The following is a 27,171-nucleotide window of genomic DNA, read 5'->3' on the forward strand; positions in this document are numbered from 1 at the left end:
ACTTTCTGCATCTACCCTGTCTAGTTCTGAGAGACTTTTATGGGTTTTTCTGATATCCCCTCTCATTCTTCTGAACTCCATTGAATACAATTCTAATTAATTCAATCTCTCATGATGCATTAGTTCCACTATCCCAGAAATCAGTCTGGTAAACCTTCACTACACTCCCTCTATAGAAGGAACACCCTTCCTTTGAAAAAGAGACCAAACTTGCGCACAATACTCCAGGTGTAGTCTCACAAAGGCCTCATAGAATTGCAGCATCCCTGCTCCTGTACTCAAACCGTCTTGCTATCAAAGCCAACATACCATTTGCCTTCTTTGCAGTCTGCTGAACTTGCATGCTTACCTTCAGCGACTGGTGTATGATGACACTGAGGTCTTGTTGCACATTTCACTCTCTCAATTTATAACCCTTCAGATAACAATTTGCCTTCCTGCTTTTGCTACCAAAATGGATAACCTCTTATCTAACCACATTATGCTACATCTTTAATGCATCTGCCCACCTCCTAAGATGCTGTTGGGGCCTAAAGTTTCAATAATCTGTAAAACTGGTTCAAACAGATAACTGTGAAGGAATAGCTTTTTCTGGAATCACTTGAATATAATGAAAAGACAGACACATTGCACTGCAGATGATTGGGCCTTCAGGGATATAGCGTAGCTCACTGCTTTAAAGATCTTTGGCCCGGCCTTACAAATGTATCAAGATTGGTCCAATGGAACCAATGAGGTATCCAGAACATACTGGAGGAGAAACATTGCCTCTATTGACCTCATTGGCTTGAATTTTACAATCTGGGTCAGAATCCCTATTTCTGATTCAGATCAGACAAAAATTTGGCCATTTATCTTTCCAGGACATTGCCAGCTAAATGGCTGAGGCAAGAAACTACATGAATGAAGCAATCCACACCAGCAAACCATGTAGGCAGTAGCAAAGTGGATCATCACAGAAACCATTCCCCCTTTTACGACAATAGCTATATTCCATGTTTAAAGGTCCCAAATTCACTTTGACAGCTACTGAAAGAAAGTAAATGTGTAAGGTAAATGAGGGGTTAGGTTGGCAGATGGTTTGGGGCAGCAGGGTATCAATGGGTGAGGGATACATGTCCTTGGCACGTCAAGTGATTACAGATGTTAGTTGGTGGGGTGTTACATGTATGAGGGAATATAGGTGATAGGTGAATGAGTGGGTACATGTGGTAGTTCATGAGTGAGAGGGCAGGGTGTGCCAGTTTGGAACAGCACGTTCAGGAATCCGGGGTTTTAGTTGGTCTGATGTCCATGGGAGAATGGGTTAGGGCTGTTTGGGTGTCCATGGAAGTATAGGTGGAGATTGTTGGGTCAGTTGTCGGTGGGGAGTGAGGGTTTGGGTCAGTTAGATGATTGTGGAGAGTGGGATTTGTTGGGTGGGCATGAGGAGTGGATGGGCTGGGATTGGGTTGATAGGTGGCAAGGTCAGTATGAGTGATTGGGCAGGGGGGGGTCTGTTAAATTGTTGGCCAGGAGTCAGAGTAGTTTTTTTTTAATAGATATTTTTATTAGAAATTTAACATTTTTACAAGTTTACAAAAATAAACAAAACTCTCAGATATAAACATTGATATACAATTAGCTCAAATATACAATAGCCAAAATTTGACAAAAAAAAACAAAACAACAAAAAAAAAACCGAAAAGAAAAAAAAAACAAACAAACAAAACTCAACTATCTACTAATCTAACCTACAACTAACCAGGGTGTATATTTAAGTCTCTTACATGCTCGGGATGTGTTAGCATCAGATATAATAAAACCCGTATTCGTGCGGGATTCCTCCCCCGAGGGGCCGCGGACCAGCCAGGTTTGTAATCTCAATTAAATAAAAGCCCTTGTTAGGATAGCCGAAATATCTGTATTTATGTAATTCAAAAAGGGCTGCCATATTTTATAAAATAATTCGGTCTTTCGGTGCACCATATTTGTAAGGAAGTCAAGGGGAATACATTCCATAATTAGTCTGTGCCAATTTGAAAGTCCAGGGGGGCCCTCCACCACCCAGTTCACCAAAATATTTTTCCTTGCACAGAAAGAAAGAATAGAAAATAGTCTCTTCCCGTACGTGTCCAGGGAGGGAAAGTTCGAAAAGCCCAAGAGGAGAGATACGGGGTCCACTTTTATTTCCGTTCCTAAAATTTCTGTCAGGGTACTTGCTACTTTAGTCCAATATCTACGGATCTTATGACAGGTCCATAAGCAATGTACAAGAGTGCCCACCTCTATTTTGCATTTAGGACACATTGGAGATGCTCCTGCCTTAAATTTTGCCAATCGAACCGGTGCTATATGGGCCCTATGAAGTATCTTCAGCTGGATAGCCTGGGTTCTGTTACAAATAGTAATTCTTCTAGCATTTTCCCAGATATCATTCCACGTTTCTGTGGAGATTTCTAGTCCCAGATCCTGATCCCATGTTTTAAGCAGATTATCCATATCTCCCGATACTTCATCATGTAGTAAATGATAAATATTACTGACGGAAGATACCCCCACTGGTCGTAGGACACTACATTCTCTATCGGATTTATAAAGACTATCTAATAACGTAGTCTTCTTCTGTATATAATCTCGAATTTGGAAATATCGAAAGAGGTCTCCATTGGGTAATCCGAATTTCTGACGCAGCTGTCCGAAAGACATCAGGACCCCATCTTTAAATAAATCCCCGAGACATGAGATACCCCTGGATCTCCAGAGTTTAAAAGTGGCATCTGTTAACCCCGGTTGGAATCCCCATGCTCCCACTATCGGTGCATAGGGGGATGTTTTATGTGAATTACCCTCATTTTGCCGCATTATATTCCAAGCCTTGATTGTATTTAGTATTATAGGGTTTTTACAGTGATCTTCCTCTTGTCTGAGAATAAAAGGTTAATAAGTGGGTATTTTACTTGAGAAGCCTCGATGTCCAACCAGATTGATTGTGGATCAGACAAGACCCAATCAGCTATGTAACTTAATAGGGAACTTAATTGATATTTCCTAAAATCTGGGAAGTCCAATCCACCCCTTGTCTGTGGAAGCTGTAGCTTCTTCAGCTTAATGAGGGGCCGCCTATAATTCCAGATAAAGGAACTCAGCCAGCCGTATAATTTACATAAAGCCGTCCTCGGCAGCATCACCGGAAGCATTCTCATAGGATATAGGAGACGGGGCAGGATATTCATTTTGATTAATGCTATTCTACCCAACCAGGAAATTGGCAGGTCTCCCCATCGCTGGAGGTCCTGCCTTATCCTTTCCAATAAATACACAAAATTAGCCTTATACAACTGACCAAATACTGGAGTAATAAAAATGCCTAAATATAAGAAACCCTCCAGGGACCAGCGAAAGGGAAAAAGGGAACCGTCCGCTAAGCGGGGTATCACAGCAAGGCCACCCATTGGCATAGCCTCCGATTTTGAAAAATTAATTTTATAGCCTGAGAATGCACTAAATGTATTAATAACTTGGATTAAGCGAGGTATGGACATCAAAGGGTTACTGAGGAATAGAAGAACATCATCTGCATAAAGGGTAATTTTATGTTTACCTGTACCAATCCTTGGGGCCACTATATTAGGATCAGCTCGTATAGCTTCTGCTAGTGGTTCAATTATTAGCGTGAATAACAATGGCAAGAGGGGACATCCCTGACGGCAGCCCCTACCCACACTGAAGCTATCCGAGCCTAATCCATTGGTAACCACAACTGCTTTGGGATCACTATACAATGTTGAGATCCATTTGGTAAACACCTGTCCAACACCAAACCTCTCCAATGTGTAAAACAAATATGACCATTCGACCCTATCAAATGCCTTTTCCGCGTCTAATGAAACCACTACTCCTGGTATCTTTCCCTGATGACAAGCTTGAATCATATTCAGAGCCCTCCTAACATTATTGGATGATCTACGGCCCTTAATAAACCCCGTCTGATCCTCCTTTATAATATGTGGCAGTATCCTTTCTAGTCTCAGTGCTAACGTTTTAGAGAGGATTTTAAAATCTACATTTAGCAAGGATATTGGTCTGTATGATGTACAATCTTCTGGGTCCTTTCCTTTTTTAAGGATAAGAGAGATATTTGCCTCTTTCAGCGAAGGCGGGAGACAGCCCTGACTATATGCATAGTTATACATGTCCATAAGTGGACCAACCAGTATTTCTGTAAATTCTTTATAGAATTCAGCTTGAAAGCCATCTGGGCCCGGCGCCTTACCATTTTGAAGGTGCCTAATTGCATCAACTATTTCTTGGGGTGTAAGAGGAGCATTTAGGACCGATACTTGTTCCGGAGTTAGGTCTGGAAAAGTCAAATTTTTAAAAAATGACTGCATCCTCTTCGTCCTATCTTCACAATCCTGTGATTTATATAACTCAGAATAGAATTCTCTAAAGGTCGCATTAATCTTTTTATGATCATGAGTCAAAATACCCGTACTTTCCTTGATAGACATAATAGTCTGAGGGGCCTTTTTTTTCTTTGCAAGAAATGCTAAGTATCTACCCGGTTTGTCGCCATATTCATATAACCTTTGCTTTGCAAATAATATTTCCCTCTTAGCCATTTGAGTAAGTGTAGTGTTTAGAGCTGTCCTAAGAGCTGTAATCCTTTGCAATTTAATAATAGAGGGTCTATCAGTGTATGCTGTTTCAGCCGCTTTTAAGCGGGCTTCAAGCAGACGCTGTTGTTCTCCCTTTAATTTCTTCTGGGTCGCTGAGTAGGAGATGATCAAGCCTCGCGTGTAAGCTTTGATGGTCTCCCACATCATTGACGGGTTGCTAGCTGTACCTGAATTAATTTCTAAAAAAGTTTTAAATTCTTGAGAGAAGTACTTTACAAATTGACTATCTTTCATTAAGAAAGGGTCCATACGCCAATGCCGAGGGGATGTCCCACTGTTCCTCGCCTTAGTTTCCATATATACAGCAGCGTGGTCAGAAATTGCTATATTACCTATTTTACAGGATGATATGGAATTTAAAAAAATCGAGGGGGCAAAAAACATATCAATTCTGGTATGACATTTATGTGGATTAGAGTAGAAAGAAAAATCTCTACCCTGTGGATGAAGACATCTCCATACATCTACTAATCCTAATTCTTTGTTCAGATCCATCAATTGTCTAGATCTGGGAGATACTCCTGCAGTACTCTTGGGAATCCTGTCTATTTCCGGATCCATAATACAATTAAAGTCTCCCCCTATAATTATATGACGGGCATCAAAAGCCATCAATTTTGAAAAGGCTTCCGTTATAAATTTAAAGGGGTGTGCCGGGGGGCAGTACAAATTTAAAATCCCATATTCCTCTCCATTTATGAGGGCTTTAATCAAGATATATCGTCCAGATTCGTCTTTTATCTGCTTTAGGATTTTGAAAGGGAAATTCTTCCGAACAAGAATAACAACTCCCCTGCTTTTTGAGCTAAAAGAAGAAAAAAAGGCCTGATCAAATCCGCCCTGTCGTAATTTCAAGTGTTCTTTATCTGACAGGTGTGTCTCCTGTAGGAGAGTTATATCAACTCCTTCCTTCTTAAGATTTGATAATATTTTCTTCCTTTTAAGTGGCAAATTACTCCCCTTGACATTCCAGGTGCACCACTTAACCGACTGATCAACCATAATCCTCTGGGCCAATCCGAGACCCCTCGGGAGGGGGAACCCTATCCAGAACATCCCGAGCATGGAACATGTAAAATTTACAAAAATAAAGCCTCTTTAATACACCCACAACAATACAGTAAAAAAGTATTTCTAAATAAAAAAAATATAAAACGTATCTAAGTGGAGACTTTCCCCCTTGTTCCCAGGGGGCGTCACTTCCTCTCCAAAAGTCCCTCATATCCTCTCCCAACCAATGCCCCACCCTTGACCCAGGCACTCCTCAATAAAATGAGGAGAATTCAAATATAATACAAAGCTAGAGTTAACAGTGAGCACCCCACCCCCACCCATACCAACACCTGGGTATATTTGGTAATGTTAATACCATATATAAACATATAACTATAAAATTACCACTTCAACAAATAATAATTAAATATGATAATACAAAATAACGAAGGGAAAAACAACCCCGCTCCTAAAGACAGAGGTAAAATCGAATAAGGTAACCACCTCCCCCCACCAACATTAACCAAATCCCCCAGCTTATATATATATACCTATATATACATACACATACATATATATATATACATATATACATACATACACATACACACACATCCCTCATATATACATAAAATAATAACAGAAAACAACTCCAAGGGGGGGGGGGAGAAAATAAAATCCCTCTCCCCATCCCCCATGATAATATTAAGCAGTAAGGTAAGAAAAAAAAAGGGAGGGGATATAAACCAAAGCCGGGGGGGGGGAGAAAGGCAGACCAACATCCATTATGTCCTACAGTTTATCTAAGAGAGTCCAAAAATTCCTTAGCCTTTTCTGGTGATCCAAAGTTATATACGGATCCTTCATGGTTAAAGCGTAACATCGCTGGGTAGCGTAAGGAGTACTGAACATTTAAGTCCCTTAAACGCTTCTTCACCTCGTCGAATGCCTTCCTCTTTCGAACCAGAGCCGGGGAAAAGTCCTGAAATAGCATGATCTTGGATCCTTTGTAGATCATAGCTTGGGAATCTTTTCCGAGATTTCTAGAGGCTTCTAGGAGTATCTGCCTCTCCCTGTAGCTCTGCAGCCGGAACAGGACCGGGCGTGGGCGCTGGTTCGAGCCGGGCCCGCGTATTGCGACCCGGTAGGCCCATTCCACCTTTACCTGGCCTGATCCAGCTTGCAGATTTAAAAGTTGTGGCAGCCACTGCTCCAGGAATGCTGTAAGCTGGCCTTCCTCTTCCCGTTCGGGAAGGCCCAGCAAACGAATATTTTTTCGGCGACCTCGGTTATCGAGGTCGTCAATATGATTTTCCAAGGTCCGGACTCGCTGCTCGAGAGTCCGGACCTGATCCACGGCCGATTGAGCGGTTGTCTCGGAGGTCGCGGCCTTTAACTCCGCCCCTCCGACTCGGCGTGAATTTCTTCAATCTCACGGTCGTGCTTCTGCAGCGCGGCCGAGAGCGACTCCCAACGGTTCCTGGATTCGACAATAAAAGCATCGATCTTCGAGTCAAGCTTGGAAAGCATTTCTGCAAGGCTTGCTACTGTAGGTAAGTCCCCCGGGGCGGCTGTGGACGCCTCTGCTGCAGCTGGAGAGTGTGGGGGAGGGGTTCCTGCTTGCTGAGAGCTGCGGGCTCCCTTCCCTTTAGTCATTTTAACTTAGGATTAAGTTGTTTAAATGTAATATTACACAACTAATTGAGTTACTAAACTATTATAAATGATTTATAAATGATTTGGTGAGCTTGGTAGGGGGTAGGTGACCCACTGTGCCCAGTGGGAGGAGCACTATAGACTCAGTCTTACTGGGTCGCCGCCATCTTGGATCCCAGAGTAGTTTTTAATCCTCTGACCTTTCCTAACTATCTATTAAGATGAATAGTTAGAATTCTCTGAGTAACTCATTGTGATTTTTAAAGGGTTACAGACACCAAGCAATTGTCCTTTAAAAGTATAAATCCCTCAGGCAATTCCCATGTAGTAAGTATCTTGGATTATATAAGAGGTCCTAACATGAATCTTACATGGTATGTGTGGTTTCTGATTATCTAGAGACTGAAGGTCTGAAGCAATAACAAAGCATCAATATCCAAGCAAGATGCCTACAGGATAGCTACAGGACTACCCAGTGCAAGCTTGAAGGCATGCAATACATTTGGTTGAATCAGAAAGCAGGCCACAAAGACCAGAAGAGATATTACGATGCTCAGAAATTTATCTGCATACCCCATTCTAGTGGTTCATTACCAATCCTCAAAGCCAAAAGTCAGCACTACTTACAGAAAAAGCTCATTATTTCAGAAAATGGGCAGAAAAATTTGCTCAGCTTCAAATGGCCTTCACCAATGAAGAAGCAATCAAGAAGCTGGCACAGGTTGCAGCAACTACTCTCTTCATGACCCTATCTCATGCTGCTGAAAATAATTGATTGTAATTAAACTCCTATTTGTTGCAAAGCTCCAGGAGTTGATGTTATTTGACATCAATCCCAATTCAAAAAAACATGAAATTACTGGAGAACTACAAGGACTGAGGATTCTTTACTTCTGCCTTCTTGATCTCCATTGCTGCTCCACTTGCAGTCACTGCAACCTGCCTCAGATCACAGACCAAATCTGAAGAACGAAGCTTAAAAGAGCAAATTTCCCAGATAAATTCCTCTCCATGATGCCTTGCAATGTCCTAAACTGTGTCCCTTCTGGCTCACTAACTCTGAGCCCAAATTCCTAGAGCTGCAAACTAAAGATGTAGTCATCATAGATTACACAGGTGTCTACCAGCCTTTACATTATATGGATGCAACCGATCACTTGCCCGGCCATCTTATTGCATTATACAAATAACTTAATAAGGCTTCAAATGTTTTTAACTTCCGAGCTCCTAATTTGAATAAATAATTTTGTTTAGAGGGGGAGAAAAAATACACACCATTTTTCATGAAAAGTAATTGGTTAGTATATCACACATCAATTTTCTTTAGAATGCAGAGTCTCACCTGAACTCTTAACTCTCACCACTGTTGCATTGTTCGTTTTCAGGCCTGTTCTTTAAACTTTCGCTGCTCTCCTTGAACTTTAAAATTCTTGCCTCTATCTGACTAGCTTTCAACTCTAATCACTTTCTCCCTGATATCCCATGAATGAATAATTTTAAAAAAAGCTTTAGCTTATAAGTGGCAATGAATATTTGTGTCATGCACGTGTCTGAGAATGACCATCACTAAAAAAAAGGAATCGCTCTCGATATTTTGATAACTGGACAGTCGCTTAGTGTTTAATGGCATTACCTTTGAACAATCTTCCACAGTCAGTATCCTTGGGGGTTATTATTGACCAGAAATATGACCTGACTAACCCACTCTCATTCATTTAGTAGCAATAAAACTAGCAATTTAGAACATCAGTAAACCAAACTGTGCTAAGTCAAATCAAATATTTACACACAGCATACTGGGGTACCATAAGACATAGGAGCAGAAATTCAGCCCATTGAGTCTGCCGCCACCATTCAATCATGGCTGATAAGTTTCTCAACCCAATCTCCTGCTTTCTCCCCATAACCCTTGATCCCTTTGACGATCAAGAATCTATCTATCTCAGTCTTAAACATACTCAATGACCTGGTCTCCACAGCTTTTTGTGGCAATGAATTTCATAGATTCACCATTCTCTGGCTGAAGAGGTTTCTCCTTATCTGTGTGCTAAAAGGCTTTCCCTTTACTCTAAGTCTGTGCCCTCTGGTCTTAGTCTCTCCTAACAATGGAAACATCTTCCCAATATCTACTTTGTCCAGGTACTGGATAGTAAAGGTCTCTGCGAGCCATTCATTTTGGTAAAAGATAGAGTATAATGTTGTAACAGAAGCAGTTGTGAATATTTGTAACTTTCTGTTACCTGGTGCTGAATTAAATGTAGTGGGAATGCTGTCCTCTGAGAGAGTGAAGTTGTGCAAGGAACTTCCAAGCCCTGATTCTTCTGTCTCTTTAGGCACTCCAGGTGAAATGATGATCTTCTCCCTTCAAGAAGCAAATATATTAAACAAGGGCATGTAAATAGCTGTAACCGATTATTGATATATCAGTAAGGCGAATGAAGACTCAGGCTTTGATTTCATTTTTGGGTTGGGAGAATAGAGTTAGGAAAATTCTCAGCTTTGCAAATCTGATTAAGAAAAAGTGACTTGGAAATTGGGGGTTTCATTCTGGGGTGGCAGGCTAGACGACCTCAGAATGAGAATGGAGAAATACTAATGCAATCTTGGTGGAAGATCTGCCTCTGTTTCCTGGCACTCTGTTGATGTTTCAAAAAACACTTGACACTCATGACCCTTTATAGACCATATGTCAACATAGTTGCAGAGTATGCCAACTGATACTACCTCACTGAATACTCTTTTTGCCCTTGCGCCTATCATGCTAACTCATCAAGTATCCACCATGAACACATATCAAGGCCTATGCAGAGATAAAATATAATACTAAGTGTCTATTGCAGACTTCATTATACTGAAAAATAACACCTTCATTCATAAAAAATAATTTACAACATTCCTTCCACTCATAATGCTTTATATTAACAAACATTTCATTCAAATGCATAAACCCTTACAACAACAAGCAATGGTATTCTTAGCCCCACTTCAAAGAAATTATATCCACTTGTTACTGTCAATCATATCATCGCATTTATGCTTGCTTCCAAAGGACAACTGATCTGGTTTCCTGGGGCTTTATCAAAAGTGGTATCTTACTTCTCCAAAAGGTAATCCCTAGCTCTGCAAATATATCCACAAAATTTAGACCTGATGCTACCAGACCTAATCTGTAGAATATTACATTTAAATTTTACACTCATAAATTATCAAAATTACACAGGAGCGGAAATAGCTGCTGATTTCTACGGGCGGGTGACTGCCTCTGTGAAATGCACATGCACGAATCACAACCTGACTCCATTCTCTCCCCTCTGAAAATGGAAGGTGGTCTCTTTTGTTGCAAAAATCCAGTCTTAGTTTTTATTGATAAAAGGAGAACCAACAATCATTAGATATTTCTTCATTTCTAATTCAACACCTCATTTCTTTCTTTCAATTTTTTCTAATATTCCCTCCTTTCTCTCTTCTCCTGTTATACTGCCTTGATGTCAAAATGAAGTGAGAATGACTGCCTTTGACATGAAGGGACCCTAGCAAAACTGAAAACAATGGGAAAATTCTCCACTGATCAGAATTAAACCTGGCACAAAATTCACCTTCTGATTCCCCAGTGCCTATCCACAATCTACAAAACACAATTTAGGAGTGCAATGGAATATTCTTTACTTGCTTAGGTGGGTATAGCTCTAACAATACTCAAGAAGCTTGACACCATCCAATACAAAGCCAACAAATTCCCCTCTCAGCCACTCAGCATCTTGACTTGAAAATATATTGCCGTTCATTCACTATCTCTGGGTCAGATTCCTGAAACTTCCCAGTGACATTGTTGATCTACTGACAGCAAAGAGAATGTCATGGTTCAAGAAGATAGCTCACTGTCACCTTCTCAAGGGCAATCATGATTGGCAGTATGCTCACATCCCATGAATATATTTTAAAAAGGTGTATGGTTTCACAGAAGCTCGAAACCTTCTGGTATTTCCCATAAGTGATTATTTCTTCATGTGTGAGTATGTTGGAGAAAGGACCGTTTCAGACAGATTTGGGTCCATTCTCAGCTAACATTTGTACATGTATAAAAAAAAATGGCTGCAGAAACTCAGCAGGTCTCAGAGCATCTGTGGAGAGAAAGCAGAGTTAATGTTTCAAGTCTAGTGACCATTCTTTAGAATTGATAGCACCCAGGAAAAAGGTGTATATATGCTGAAGACACGGGATGGAGGAGTTCAAGAAGAGTGAGCAGATAGACATAGTCCAGACAGAAAGAACGACAGTTAGGCAGATGAACAATAGTAAGCCAGGAAGAAAGTAAAGCTGATAATGAGGAACATAATTAAGTGAAAATGGGTTGGCTGTGCTGAAAACAGCCCATGTCAGTACAGGGCCTGTCATGTGGTGGTGGGTAAAGGATAGAGAAGAAGGTGTTTAAGTTCTAAGATTGTCTGTGCTTCGTCTCTCAATGTAGAGAAGATCACATTGTGAGCAGCAAATACAGTAGACTGGACTAAGTGAATTGCAGGCAAATTGTTGAGGTGAATGTAGGCTGGGTGAATGCTTTGCAGAACACCTCCTGCAATAATGACACCGAACTTCCAGTTGCCTGCCACTTCAACACACCACCATATATCCTGGTCAACATTTTGGGTTTTGACCTGCTACACTGCTTCAGCGTGGCTCAGTGCAAGCGGGAAGAATCGCATCTCATTTTTCACTTGAGGGCTCTGCAGTCTTCATGACTCAATAAGTTCATTATCGGTTTCACTAATTTCTGGAAATTTAATATTCTGATGGGCAAGTCTCCTACATCTGGAAACTACTGAACAAGTTCATTAAAATTTGTGAAATCAGAAGGATCCAACTAATTGAAGCCTAATAATTTTCCATGAAAACGTTGGAGGTTGAAAAACCTGCTATAAACCCTCTACAACTCTTAAACTGACCCCATACCAAGCCTGTCCTGAACAACCTTACCCTCCTGGATCTGCCACCTTGACCAACCTTAAGTACTCACCCACCTTCCTGCCATTTACCCCACTCATACATCTTACACACAACTCAGTCACTGTCAGTGTCATTAGACCCTTTAACTGCTGAAATATAGCATCAAGTGACAGAAAAAAAAGTTGCGTCTAGCCATGCAAAGCTGCTTTTGCACTGTGTGGATTTGTCTTTGTTTACCTCTGGACATGTTTGGAAAAGGCCAAACTCAGAATCTTGGCCAGAAAAGTCACTGACAGTTAAGTGTGTATTTTGATGAAGATAACCAATAGTCAAATTGTTCTGACAGGAATCAGAATATCTGAAACATTCAGGATAAAATAGTACATAATAAATACTTTGCCATGAGAGATCAGTAATACTTAGCAAATACTATACTCTATCTACACGTTTGCTAACCGTTCACATCAGAACTGTAGTTTATATCATTCCTGGAATCCTGATGAATTTTATTCTCCATATACAAATGAAGGGAGAATTAATTAGGATACCACATATTTGTGGGTGGCATGGTGGCACAGTGGTTAGCACTGCTGCCTCACAGCACTGACTGTGTGGAGTTTGCACATTCTCCCCGTGTCTGCGTGGGTTTCCTCCGGGTGCTCCGGTTTCCTCCCACAATCCAAAAAATGTGCAGGTCAGGTGAATTGGCCATGCTAAATTGCCTGTAGTGTTAGGTGAAGGGGTAAATGGGTCTGGGTGGGTTGCGCTTTGGCGGGTCGGTGTGGACTTGTTGGGCCGAAGGGCCTGTTTCCACACTGTAAGTAATCTAATCTAATCTAATCTAATCTAATCATATTCTATAGTATGTCATTCAGATTGTGAGTATAGGTTGGCTGGAAATGCCAATGTATTTGGAGTAAACAAAATCTTAGGTATAGGTTCATAACAGATCAAATCTGTTTATGAACTATTCCATCTAGACATCAACAGGTGCACCTTTGGAAAAGAACCACAACTGTTCCTGTATCTTAAAATTGTATATTGTATTTGTTTCATTCAACAATTCTAATTATCAGTATTGGTTATAATAAAAACTAAATTTGAATTACATATTTTAAGTTACCTAATGATGTTGCTGAAAGAAGTCCTTTTGAAGGAGACAGGGTCTTTTTATCACTTGCCTCACAGCAGTCCACTGGTGGAGTGAGCTGTTTTTCATCATGTTCTTTATATGAATTCCTGTAAGGGTTAAGCAAAAACAAACAACCAAAATACATCATTAAAATAAAAGATAAAGATAGATAAAAATGAATATATTTCTGACTTATTATGCAGATAATTATTAGAGAATCAAATATATTAGCATTAATGATAGTACCTAATGATGGTTCATTAGAATAAAAGTAAAGTACTTCAAAGAACTTCTAAAGATGAGTCACTGGATTTGAAATGTTAATTCTGTTTTCTTCCCACAGATGTTGCCAGACCTGCTGAGTTCCTCTGGCAATTTCTGTCTTTGTTGCTTCAGATCCCCTGCATCTGCAGCTCTTTGCTTTATTAAAGTACTGGAGATGCTGAAAATCCGAAATAAAAATCGAAAGTGTTGGGGAAATGCAGAAGGTCAGGCAGCAGCTGTGGAGTTAATGGGCCAGATTTTCTGAGGAATAGCAATCTCACGCAGATTACTGCATGGGCCCTTAATTTTTATGAAAGAAGGGAGCTCCATATGTCTGTGAGAAGATTCCACTCAGAAATGCGGAAGCACACTTCAGTTTTGACAGTTATAGAGTTATAGAGATGTACAGCATGGAAACAGACCCTTCGGTCCAACCCGTCCATGCCGACAAGATATCCCAATCCAATCTAGTCCCACCTGCCAGCACCTAGCCTATATCCCTCCAAACCCTTCCTATTCATATACCTATCCAAATGCCTCTTAAATATTGCAATTGTACCAGCCTCCACCACTTCCTCTGGCAGCTCATTCCATACCCGTACCACCTTCTGCGTGAAAAAGTTGTCCCTTAGGTCTCTTTTATATCGTTCCCCTCTCACCCTAAATCAATGCCCTCTAGTTTGGACTCCCCGACGCCAGGAAAAAGACTTTGCCTATTTATCCTATCCATGCCCCTCATCATTTTGTAAACCTCTATAACGTCACCCCTCAGCTCCGATGCTCCAGGGAAAACAGCCCCAAACTGTTCAGCCTCTCCCTATAGCTCAAATCCTGTAACCCTGGCAACATCCATGTAAATCTTTTCTGAACCCTTTCAAGTTTCACAACATCTTTCCGATAGAAAGACCAGAATTGCATGCAATATTCCAACAGTGGCCTAACCAATGTCCTGTACAGCTGCATCATGACCTCTCAACTCCTGTACTCAATACACTGACCAATAAATGAAAGCATACCAAACGCCTTTTTCACTATCCTATCTACCTGCGACTCCACTTTCAAGGAGGTATGAACCTGCACTCCAAGATCTCTTTGTTCAGCAACATTCCCTTGGACCTTACCATTAAGTGTATAAGTCCTGCTAAGATTTGCTTTCCCAAAATGCAGCACCTCGCATTTATCTGAATTAAACTCCATCTGCCACTTCTCAGCCCATTGGCCCGTCTGGTCCTGATCCTGTTGTAATCTGAGGTAACCTTCTTCGCTGTCCACTACACCTCCAATGTTGGTGTCATCTGCAAACTTACTAATTGTACCTCTTATGCTCGCATCCAAATCATTTATGTAAATGACAAAAAGTAGAGGACCCAGCACCAATCCTTGTGACACTCCACTGGCCTATGTTATCAATCCAATTTCATTCAGGAGATTGCAGAAGTATCAAAGATTGTCAAATGATACAGCACGTTTCATCCATTGTGCATGTGCCTAAAGTGAGTTTCCAAGTTATCTCTCTTTCCATAAACCCCCAAATTGTTCCCCTTTACCTATTTATTCAATTTTCTTAGTCAGTTATAATTGAATCCACCACACTTCTAGACAATGTATGACCAACAATTGTACTATGAAAAGAGCATAAATATACTTGCCTGGAATTTCCACAAGTTGTCTGACAGGAAATTGACAGAACCATATGGAAATGTTATTACCATTCCACACTATATCATTTTTTAAAATGCAAGCCAACTTCCTTTTTGCTCCTTCCATCTATGTGATTCATATGACAGCAAGTTATGTGTATTTAGCACCTATAACATCGTAAAACATCCCAAAATGCTCCAAAGGGGTATTATCAAGAGAAAACTGGGTTATGGAAGATTAAAGCTTCAGATAGCCATTTTGATAACTGCTGTCAAACAAAAGTACGAAAGTATAATGTGATGTTACAATTATGTTACAGTGCCTAGTGGGAATAGGTAAGAGTGCCAGCTGGAGGGTAGGGTGTCAAGATACCAAATAAATAGGATGCTGGCTGGGAAAGGTGCCAAATGGAGAGGGAATAGAATGCCAGAGATAGGATGTCAGATGTGTAGGTCATCACATTCCAAATTAGTAGGGTGGCTTGGGTAGGCTCAGGTAGGTCGTGTGCAAATAGGGTTAAGGGTAGAGTGCCGAGTGTAAGGGTGCGAGATAGCAAGGTAAGTAATGCAATATTTAGGGTAGGTCAGAGTGGGTGTGTGAAATCAGGTCCAGTTGGGGTACATGATGGGTCAGGTCCAACAACAGGGGGTAACAAGGGTATCGGGTACATCCCAGCCTAAGAGGGATGTTGGGTTAGTATCAGTAGGGGTGGTTGGGTCATGTCTGGCAGAACAAGAGTTTAGGGTCAGATCTGGTGGGAGGCAGGGGGTAGGCGATGTGGGTCCTGGGCTGGTTGAGTTGGGCTAGGTGAAGCTAAGAATGGGAGGGGCAATGGTGGAGGTATTTGGGTGTTATGTCCTGGTAGTCAGTTCAGGGGGGAGTAAGGAGTCTGAAGGGTGAGTAGTTTTTGATTTGTTAGATAAGTAAGTCTGTTTAATAGTTACTCAGGAGTTAGACTATGTCTAACCTTTCAAGGATAACTGTTTTACTTAATTTCATCAGAATCATCTGAAGTCTTTGATTTAAATGGAGACTATTGAGAGGTTCCATGCGTGTTAGAATTACCCATCAGAAAAGACAATTTCCTGGGGACTTCCTTTGCAGTGCACTGGGATGGATTCCTAAAAGTCCCCATATGCAACTCCTACCTACACCGGTATAACAACCAAGTGGCAAACAGTGGTTTGAATGTGATATGACTCTTTGTGGACTTGAAACGTTAACTCTTGTTTATGTCTCTCAGGTGCTCACATGTTGTGGTGATAAGGATGGGCAGCCTATGAGGTTTAATTCTTGTATTGTAGTTGCATTGACAGTCAATCAGACAGATAATAATGACTAGGAATGCATTTTTGAATGTTCCAGTGAGTTTTACCCATGTGCCCGCAGAAGATTTAACTCTTTTGTCTGTCGCCACTATGTATACAGTAAAGCTCACTTTGTGGCTGGCAATGTTTCACCTGGAACACATTATCTGAGCTTTAAATATGGCATCATGGTCATCATCTGCTAATAAATGCAAGATAGCGTGAGAACAGCACCATAGAGATATCATGCATACAAAATGGGGTCAGCATTGGGAATTGCAAGAGATAACTCAGAAAAACTCAGAGAGAAACCCACCGTTATATACCTTGAAATTGACAGCAAATTTTTAATACAACTCAGCCCATTTTTTACAAAGCAAAAACTTTGCGTGAAATTTGGATATGTATTGAAAAACAAAATGGTGAATATCAGGAATAGTGGATAAATAATGATGCAGGTCTTTCAGTCTCCAGACAGTCAGAGTGCGACCATATCCAAAGCTGAGATCCTGATGGACTGTATTTTTGGATACTACCCAGGAGATTTAAACTTCTGATAACAATTACTCTTTGCTAGGAAACCTCTGAAAAAGTCTCCAATTCTGAGCTATACCTCCACCACCTGACCTGACAACCAACAACCCTCCAGGTCTGACTCAACTCTACCAGTAATCCAGTTCTTCCTGTCATCTGCCCCTGACTCTCTGACTCTTCCAGACTCCATGAAAATGCTTCACCAACCAAGTACTCTTCAATCTGACCTAGCCTCTCTCATACTCAGCTGCATTTCTACATTCCTCACTACTGCCTCATTGCATCTTCCTCCCTATACACTTGTCACCTGTAAGTACTGGAATGTCCATTTCAAATAAATAATAGCTCTTTTGAGACACTAAAAGCAAAATTGGCCAACTCAATGGCATGCTGGGAAGGGAGCTGAGATAGTAAACTAGGAAGCTTGCAGAATTCACTGTCAAATTGGATCAGGCTGGACATGTATGAAAATTATTTACCTTGATTGACTATATTGACTACATGTTGATGAGACAGCCTGGCACTTAGGGTCGGCTCAATCAATAAGGAAATTACAATATCCAATTCTGGCTTTTGTAACACCCTTCCTGGAGCAGAAACACATTTATATGGAGTAAGCAAATTATATTAATTACATTGCTGTATCAAACTGCTGGAATGACTGTGACAATGCTGTCACTTTAAAAAGGTTATTTTTGTTTTAGCTAAAACAAACCAGAAAAAACCTGAACTGAGAGAACTGGCCCATTCCCCTTCCATTGTTGAACTTGACTCTTCACCTCTGCCTTCACGACCTCTCTTGAAACAAAACAAGGATAAAATAGCCTTTTTAAAGTGACAGCATTGTCACAGTCATTCCAGCAGTTTGATACAGCAATGTAATTAATATAATTAGCAGTCACAAGACGTGAGAGTCCAGGGGAGTTGCAAGCTTCAGAAAAGAACACCTCTGGCCTTCTTCTGAAATCTCTTTGGATGTTGTTCCCTCCAACATGTAAGAATCTGTGTTTGAATTTATCTTTTTGCCAAGGGGTGTGTTTAAGGGATATTACTGTATTGGAACAGTTAATTAGTTTTAGTGACTGTATCAGGCCAGTTAAACTTTCTAATAGTTAAGTTATTCTAAATTCCATTTTCTTCTGTTTGTGTTTCAACTGTAGTGTTTAAATAAATTGTTTTGCTCAAGGCTGAGTGGTTTGATCTGCATCATACCTGGAATATCCACTTCACATCTACCTTTAAAATAAGAAAAAGTTAGGGTCTAGGTTACCTTCTTAAAATATTTTGAGGGGGTCTGGCCTGGTCCATAAACAGACTGGGGGCTCTTGTCGGGATTGATTCTATAATTCCACTTTCGGTTCCAATTCTGAGCTATACCTCCACCATCTGACCTGACTCAAAGGTGGCAAATGGTAGGTATTAATCTTTTGTTCTGGGTTTTGAATTCTACAGTGCTTTGTGTAGAAATGCTCTTTCAGTCATGAGGAGTTTTCTGGAGTGGAAGAAGTGACTTTGGGGGTTTTACAAAAGGTGAGCAAGGCAAAACTGTTGGAATTGTCAGACAAGCTGGAGTTAGGGTTGCCTTCATCTGTGAGAAAAGGAGACATAATTACAGCAATAGCTCGTCTTTTATATTTGCTGGAAATGCCATCAGAATCTTTCAAAATGGCTAGAATTCAATTGCAGATGAAGCAGCTTGAACATGAAAAGGAATTGAAACAGTTTGAATTATGGTTAAAAGCAGAGGAAAGAGAAAAAGAAAGAATTGCTCTAGCAGAACAAAAAGATGTTGCAGGTGGCACATGAACTAACAGTAGGAGGTTATTTAGGAGTAGGAAAATCTCAAGCTAAAATCCAAAAACATTTTTACTGGCCTGCGCTGCACAAGGATGCAGTTGAATTTTGCCAGATATGTCATACATGTCAGGTAATTGGAAAACATGAGGCAGTAATAAAACCAGCATGTTTACGACTCATTCCTGCATTTGAGGAACCTTTTACAAGGGTCTTAATTAATTACGTAGGACACCTATCTAAAACAAGTGGGAATTGATATTTATTAACAATAATGAATGTGCCCACAAGATTCCAAGAGGCCATTCCATTAGACAATATCACAGTTAAAAGGATTATAGAAGAGTTATTCAGATTTTTCACTAGATATGGACTATCACAGAAGTACAATCAGATCAAGGGTCAAACTTGACAGCAAAATTATTCAGGGAGGTTACAGATGTAGCAGTTACAAAATGTGAGAGTCTAGGGGAGTTGCAGCTTCAGAAAAAAAAAGCCTCTGACCTTCTTCTGAAATCTCTTTGGATGTTGTTCCTTCCTGCCTGTAAGAATTTATGTTTGAATTTATCTTTTTGCCAAGGGGTGTATTTAAGGGATGTTACTGTATTGGAGCAGTTAATTAGTAAAAGTTATTGCATCAGGTCCATTAAGTTTTGTAATAGTTAAGTCATTCTAAATGCTGTTTTCTCTTGTTCGTGTTTCAACTGTAGTGTTTAAATAAATTATGTTTTGCTTAAAGCCAAGGAGTTTGATCTGCTTCACACCTGGAAAATCCACTTCACATCTGTCTTTAAAATACGAAAAAGTTAGGGTCTGGGTTACCTTCTTAAACTATTTTGAGGGGGCCTGGCCTGGTCCACAACACTACATAGGAGGAAGCTGCATGTCAGTTACCATGCTGACATAGTAAACGATAGGAAGCCAACATACTTGGGGATGACCCGGAGAACCTTATTTAAAGGGGCTCTTGAATCAAAGGAGCTGACACTCCAAGACAATAATAGCACAAGAAGCAGGAACCTTGAGAGCGAAAAGAACAGTCTCAACCTCAGTTCAGCCAGTTGTAACAGGGGTAGTATAAACCTTTTTATCATCTTGAACTTCCAAAGCAGATGTTAAACAAGTATGAGAACACAGTAGTCTAAGAACTGTAAGATTACTCAAGAAATAGAGGCAAAGACAGTTTTCATGGAACTGCATGTTTATATCTTGTGCTGAACTATGATAATAGATCATAATAGATCATGTCTTATGATAAACTATGTTTCATTATTATTAAGTAAATCAGACACACATGAAAATGATACACACACCCTAACCCTTACATACCTGTCACCCTACCTACTTGCCCACTCACTCAATTGCCACCATACCCCTTACCCACTCAATTGCGTATCACCTTAGCATCTGCTAATCTACCCATCTCACCTGCTACCCTGTCCCCTCATTCACTTTATTGCCATACGCACTTACCTTACACACTTACTCTTTCCATTATCTTTGAAAGAAGCTATAGACATTTAAACTATGGTTACTTATTGCAATATGGCAGCTCTTGCTGTAAATGTGTGTGGTTTCCACAGACCTTTCCTGTGAATGCCTCTGTGAGGAGCTCTGCATTTGCACTTTTGCAGGCTCCTCAATTGGCAGACAGATTCAAAAACAAATCACAGGCAAATTACCGTGCAATTTTCTTGATTGACCTAGATCAGAAATAAGGGGCTGAATCTTTTCATTTTTGGCAGAGTATCATTTTCGAGGAGATGGTCTATCATGGCTCATGTTAACTTTTCTCAAGCAAATTTTTGCTGTTCAGATTATTGAATTTGCAACTGGTCTCTTTGGCACCTAGCTCATGCAAAAACAGTGTAGAAGTGTTCACCACTACTGGAACTTCCCAATATTCAGGTTGCTGGCCCAATATTTAAAACCCAGCTCCACAGCATATCAGACACTAAGTCAGGAACTGTCCCTTACACTGTGAACTCAACAAATGATGCAGAAAGGGAACCTGACAGCTTGTTTCTCTGACAGGGGCCTGGAGGTTCTGATAGATGGATGGTTGACAGAAGGGCAGTGTTCTTTCTTGAAACTTTATTGCTGGAACAGCACAGCAGGTCAGGCAGCATCCAGGGAACAGGAGATTCGACGTTTCGGGCACAGGCCCTTCTTCAGGAAGGGCCTGTGCCCGAAACGTTGAATCTCCTGTTCCCTGGATGCTGCCTGACCTGCTGTGCTGTTCCAGCAATAAAGTTTCAACTTTGATCTCCAGCATCTGCAGACCTCACTTTCTCCCAGTGTTCTTTCTCCAGACTGTAAAAGGGGACCACACCACCAATTGCCAGTCTGGACAGAAATAGTGACCAGGGTCAATGCGGTGTTTCAGGTAAAAAGAAATACCCAGTACTGTCAAAGGAAGGTTAATGATATTCTGCTCTTTGCAAGGGAAAGTGCCAGTATTTTCTCTCTGCTACCTCAGACCCACAGGAACTCCACTATTCAGTCTAACTCTGCTACCGCACCACCTCTCACCAAAACTTATGGACAATAACTCTCAATTGCATGCAACATGCCAACCAATGGCTGTCACTCAGCTCGTTCATCCAAATTGCTTCCCATTCCTGCCCTCTGTGCATCATACTTATTCACTGGGGACACTTTTACCGGCTTGCCTGGCCCTGCATCACTACTCATGACTCTCCTATCCTTTTCCATCATACTCAGACCCTCCCTTTGTCCAGTTGCAGGGAAAAAAAATCTTTCACAACCCGCCATCAGGGACAAGACAATAGTGGACATTAGGCTGTATGAGGGAAGAAAATGTTGGAGTTAATTGAGGAAGAGAGTGACTACTCATGGAGTTGTCAAGACCTCCACACCTAAACAACTGATTGAGCTTCATTGTATTGCATTACACTTCCATTAACATCAGTGAATCTTATTCTTATCTTTGCATGCTTTTACCCTTTATCTTACAACTAATGCCCTGTCTTATTTTATGTAGTAAAAAGTCAGAAGTCACATGATACCAGGTTATAGTTCAATTGGTTTATTAGAAATCACAAGCTTTCGAGCACTGTTCCTTCATCAGGTGAATGGTGGGAAGCACACAGACACAGAATTTTTATGCAGAGAAATAATGGTAAAATAATCCAGGTAATTAAGAGTGTCAAAAGATAAATACAAATGGTGAGAGTGGAATGTTGACAGGCTGAATAACAAGTCTTTGCAGGTGATCAAATGTATCAAATGGTGTGAGTAAAGTGTCATCAGCTGAATAGCAAGTGAAGGTATGATCTTTGATCCGATTAATAATTACAGAAGATCAAAAATAGGATGGTGCTCGAGACACTAAATGGCTAGACCAACATGATAAGTATAAGAGTTGTGTGACGAGGATCTAACCAAAGTAACAGGTCCAAGGAACCCCCCAGCTTCTGTCGTGATGCTACAGATTTCTTACAGAAACTCAACACTCACAGATCAGTCAAACCAGTAACATTCTTCATTATAATGGACGTTTCGGCACTCTACACTTGCATCCCCATGATGACAGCCTTGCTGCAACAGCCTCAGTACTCAGCACTGACAACTACCAATTCCCAGACACTACCATACAACTCATCCGCTTCATCCTCAATCGCAACATCTTCACCTTCAACAACTAGTTCTTCATCCAGACACATGGAACAGTCACAGGGATCAAATTTGCACCCCAGGACGCCAATATTTTCATGCAAGACTTCTTTGCTGCACAGGATCTTCAACCATCCCCATATACCAGATACATTGATGACATTTTTTTCCTTTGGACTCATGGCGAGGGATCACCGAAACAATTACTTAATAATACCAACAATTTTCATCCCGCCATCAGATTTACCATGAACTACACTTCAGAATCAGTCTTATACTTGGACACATGCATCTCCATCAAGGACAGACATCTCAGTACTTAACTCTACTACAAAGTCATGGATAACCTCATGATGCTTCACTTCTCCAGCTTCTACCCCAAACATGTTAAAGAAACCATCCCCTACGGACAAGCCTGAGTATAAATAGGATCTGCTCAGACAAAAAGCAATGCGACAGACACCTACAGACGCTGAAAGATGCTCTTGTAAGAACGGGATATGATGCTCAACTCATCAATTGCTAGTTCTGACATGCCACAGCGAAAAGCCACAACAGCCTCCTCAGAAGACAGACACAGGACATGACCAATAGAGTTCCTTTCATTGTCAAGTACTTCCCCACAGCGGAGAAGCTACAACATATTCTTTGCAGCCATCAACATGCCATTGATGATGATGAACATCTCGCCAAGGCCATCCCTATGTCTCCACTTCTTGCCTTCAAACAGCCATCTAACCTCAAACAGACCATTGTTCATAGCAAACCACTCAGTCTTCAGGAGAACAGCGATTACAATACCACACAACTCTGCCACGGCAATCTCTGCAAGATATGACAGATCAATGACATGGATACCTCCATCACACATGGAACACCACCCACCATGTATACAGTATGTGCTCATGTGACTCAGCTAATGTTGTCTACCTCATATGCTGTAGGCAAGGATGCAATGATGCTTGGTTTTTGGCAAGATTATGCAGGCACTACGACAATGGATGAATGGATACCATGTAACCATCACCAGGCAGATGTGTTCTCTCCCCAGTCAGGGAACACTTCAGTGGTCAAGGACATTCAGTCTCTGATCTTCCGGTAAACGTCCTTCAAGGTGGCCTTTCAGATACACTACAAAGTAGAATTGCCGAGCAGAAGCTGATAGCCGAGATGTACCTACGAGGATGGCCTCAATTATGGTCCTGGGTTCATGTTGCGCTGCATGTAACCCCACTATACTGTTCTGTATAAAATCTTCCTTACTGTTCTGTTTAGACACCATCACCTTCATATCTTGTTTTTATCTCTCTACCTTAATTAGTTTGTAGAGCTATGGACTACTTGTTACTTTGGTTAGATCCTTGTTAAGGTTTCCAATTTAACTCTTATGCCTATCATGTTATTCCAGCCATTTGGTTTGTCTCTAGCACTATCCCATTTTTGATTTTTTGTAATTATTAGTCAGATCATAGGTCATCCCTTCACTTGCTATTCAGCTGTTGACACTTTACTCACACCATTTGACACTTTTGATCACCTGCAAAGACTTGCTATTCAGCCTGTCAACATTCTACTCACACCATCTATATTTAGTTTTGACTCTCTTTATTATCTGAATTATCTTACCATTATTTTCCTGCATAAAAATTAATTGCCTTTGTGCATCCCTCCACTTCACCTGACGAAGGAGCAGTGCTCCAAAAGTTTGTGATTTCAAATAAACCTGTTGGATTATAACCTGGTATCATGTGACTTCTACCTTTGTTCACCACAGTCCAACACCGGCAATTCCACATTAATGCAGGTACTAATGGGCCCCGGCAGTCTATGGTGAGAAAGAGATCAGTCTGTCCACTGTGAACCCAACCAGCACCTCTGAGGAGAAAGCAACAACCTTCTGAGAATGCAACAGTGAGGTTTTGACTTGCACCCTCCATCAGCTCAGTGGGTACTCTGTCTAGATTAGACTCAGGAGCATGGTTTAGTAAGCATATCAATGAAACATTTCTGCAGCTGGTAAAGGAAGCAATGCTTCGGGTCTCTAGCACTCTGAAGACAAACAGAAAGCAGGCAACTGCTCAGCTCCACATGGAAGATGATCCCATGGTCTTGATATTTAGTGACCAGCAAAATGCATAGAGAAGCTCAGCAATAGCAATCAGGTTTATCAGAGGTAGTTGGTAAATGGGATGGTAGCATACAGGAATCTAAAGGTATCAGTTTTGTGCTGGTTTCTCTATGCTTGAATCAGAAAATGACCATGGAATCCGGGTCAAACACACTGTCTGCTGAATATGTGCAGGGAACTACATTCCCTCACTATTGATGGAAGATGGTGGCAGAGGAGTACACAGTGGAGGGCTCCTGAGGCAGGGGTTTGTCTGCTCCTTTTTCCATCTGTTTGCCTTTTCTTTTTCTTTATTTTCTCTTTATTCTTAAACTTCATTAGCCGAGGAGCGTGTGTGGACCTGGCGACATCGGCAGCATCAGCGAGCTGGGCCCAGTAGCAAAACAATGGTGCTTGAAGAATGGTGACTCTGATGTTAGTGGGGCTGGCGCAGATGACAAAGTGTTTGCAGACAGAGATCTGCATCGACAGTGGCATCTGTGAGATGGAAACAGTGATTGAAGATGGTCCTTGAAGAATGATGACTCCGACGTTGATGGGTCCAGTGCCGGTGTTGGCGAAACAATGGCAAATATGACCTTAAGCTTTCAGTTTCCTGCCACTTCAAATGCCTCATTTGCCACAAAAGTTAAAGCTTTTTAAAAATACACAAAATACCAAAGTTGAGTATCTCTTGGAGTTTGAAAATTCTGAAAACCAACAATTTTCTGAGTAAAAGCATTCCTTATCATCGTCTTCTTAAGAGGTTAGGTAAAAGGTTAAAAAAACCAAACTTCAAAAGTGGCAATCTCTGGTTTACTCCTATTGCCCAGTTCTACTAAGGGAAGGGATAAAAGGATAGGGCAGATTAGTAAATGGCTGAAGAGGTGGTGCAATGTGCGGGGCTTCAGATTCTTGGATTATTGGAATCCCCTTTGGTGTAGAATAGATCTGCTCAAAAGGGATGGGTTTCACCTGAATTGGAAATGGGCCAAAATCCTGGTGGGGAGATTTTCTAGTTCTATTTCAGGAGCCTGTGATCTCTTATAGAGTGTGAGAGAGACAGAGAGAGAGTGCAAGTGTGATTGTATGCGTGTGTGTATATGTGCTCCTAAGTAGCATTGAAAATGGAAAGACAGATGAGGATGGTTCTCAATCAGAAAACAGCAAGTTAATTAAAAAAGACTGAAAAGAGCAAATCAGAGAATGAGGTAACTCTGAAGGAGTAAACTGCAGTTATTTCAATGCAAGGGATCTTACAAGTGAGTGTGATGAACTCAGGATATTTATGGGAACATGGGATTGGGATGTCATAGCTATTACAGGAACTTGGCTGAGGGAAGGAAAGAATTGGTAGGTCAAGGAGAAAAACTTGACCTTCTCTTGGGGAATAAAGGCAATCCAAGTAACTGAAGTGTTCGTAAAAGAACATTTTGGGAGCAATGATCATAATTCTATTCATTTTAAAATAGTTACTGAGTAGACTGTCTGCAGGTAAAGGAACGAGTGACAAATGAGAAGTTTTCAAAAGTGTGATAACCAGAGTTCAAAGGCATTATGTTCCTGGTGGCGTGAAAGGTGGTAAGACGAGGGAACAATGGATAAATAAAGATATTGAGGTTTTAGTCAAGAATAAAAAAGAATTATATATTAGATATAGACAACTGGGCATCAAATGAATCTCTGGAAGATTTTAAAGAGTTGAGTAAGTGAGCAAATACTTGGCATGTGCAGTATAACATGGCAAAATATTAAGTTATACACTTTGGTGTGAAAAAAACAGAAAGGAAGGATGCTATCTAAATGGGGATACATTGGGAAATGTTGATGTACAAAAGGATTTGGATGTCCGTGTTCACCAGCCAATGAAAGTAGGCTCATGCAACAAGCAATTAAAATGGCAAATTGTATATTACATAGAAATATAAAAGATAGGATCAGGAGGAGGCCATTCAGCCCTTCGAGCCTGCTCCACCATTCATCATTATCATGGGCTGATCATCCAACTCAATAGCCTAATCCTGCTTTCTCCCCATAACCTTTGATCCCATTTGCCTCTTGAATACATTCAATGGTTTGGTATCAACTGCTTCCTTTGGTAATGAATTCCACAGGTTCACTACTCTTTTGTTGAAGAAATGCCTCCTCACCTCTGTCCTAAATGGTCTAGCCTGAATTCTCAGACTGTGATCCCTGGTTCTGAACACACCCACCATCAGGAACATCCTCCCTGCATCTACCCTATCTAGTCCTGCCAGACTTTTATAAATCTCTATGAGATCCCCCCTCATTTTTCTGAACTCCAGCAAAAACAATCCTAATCTAGTAATTTACATAAATGATTTGGATGCGAGCATAAGAGGTACAGTTAGTAAGTTTGCAGATGACACCAAAATTGGAGGTGTAGTGGACAGCGAAGAAGGTTGCCTCAGATTACAACAGGATCTTGACCAGATGGGCCAATGGGCTAAGAAATGGCAGATGGAGTTTAATTCAGAAAAT

The 27,171-nt window shown here is 40.9% G+C and overlaps 1 protein-coding gene across 21 annotated transcripts in view; it reads right to left on the reverse strand.

Moving 5' to 3' along the window:
* LOC122559424 (calcium voltage-gated channel subunit alpha1 C) overlaps positions 1-27,171 on the reverse strand; it is a 1,175,809-nt gene that overhangs the window by 24,526 nt on the left and 1,124,112 nt on the right. For all 21 annotated transcript variants that reach the window (XR_015760447.1, XM_087997307.1, XM_087997306.1 and 18 more), the window contains 2 exons: positions 13,378-13,493; positions 9,551-9,672 (listed from right to left, as the gene is read on the reverse strand). Coding sequence is in view for 20 of the 21 variants with exons in the window: in XM_087997307.1 (XP_087853433.1) it covers positions 9,551-9,672; positions 13,378-13,493 (238 nt within the window). In the remaining variant the exon portion in view is untranslated. The remainder of the gene's footprint in view (positions 1-9,550; positions 9,673-13,377; positions 13,494-27,171) is intronic.

The sequence above is a fragment of the Chiloscyllium plagiosum genome, unplaced genomic scaffold, assembly GCF_037043375.1.
Source record: "Chiloscyllium plagiosum isolate Xiang-an unplaced genomic scaffold, Cpla_swu_hap1 HiC_scaffold_19, whole genome shotgun sequence".
In the NCBI taxonomy this organism is placed as follows: Eukaryota; Metazoa; Chordata; class Chondrichthyes; order Orectolobiformes; family Hemiscylliidae; genus Chiloscyllium; species Chiloscyllium plagiosum.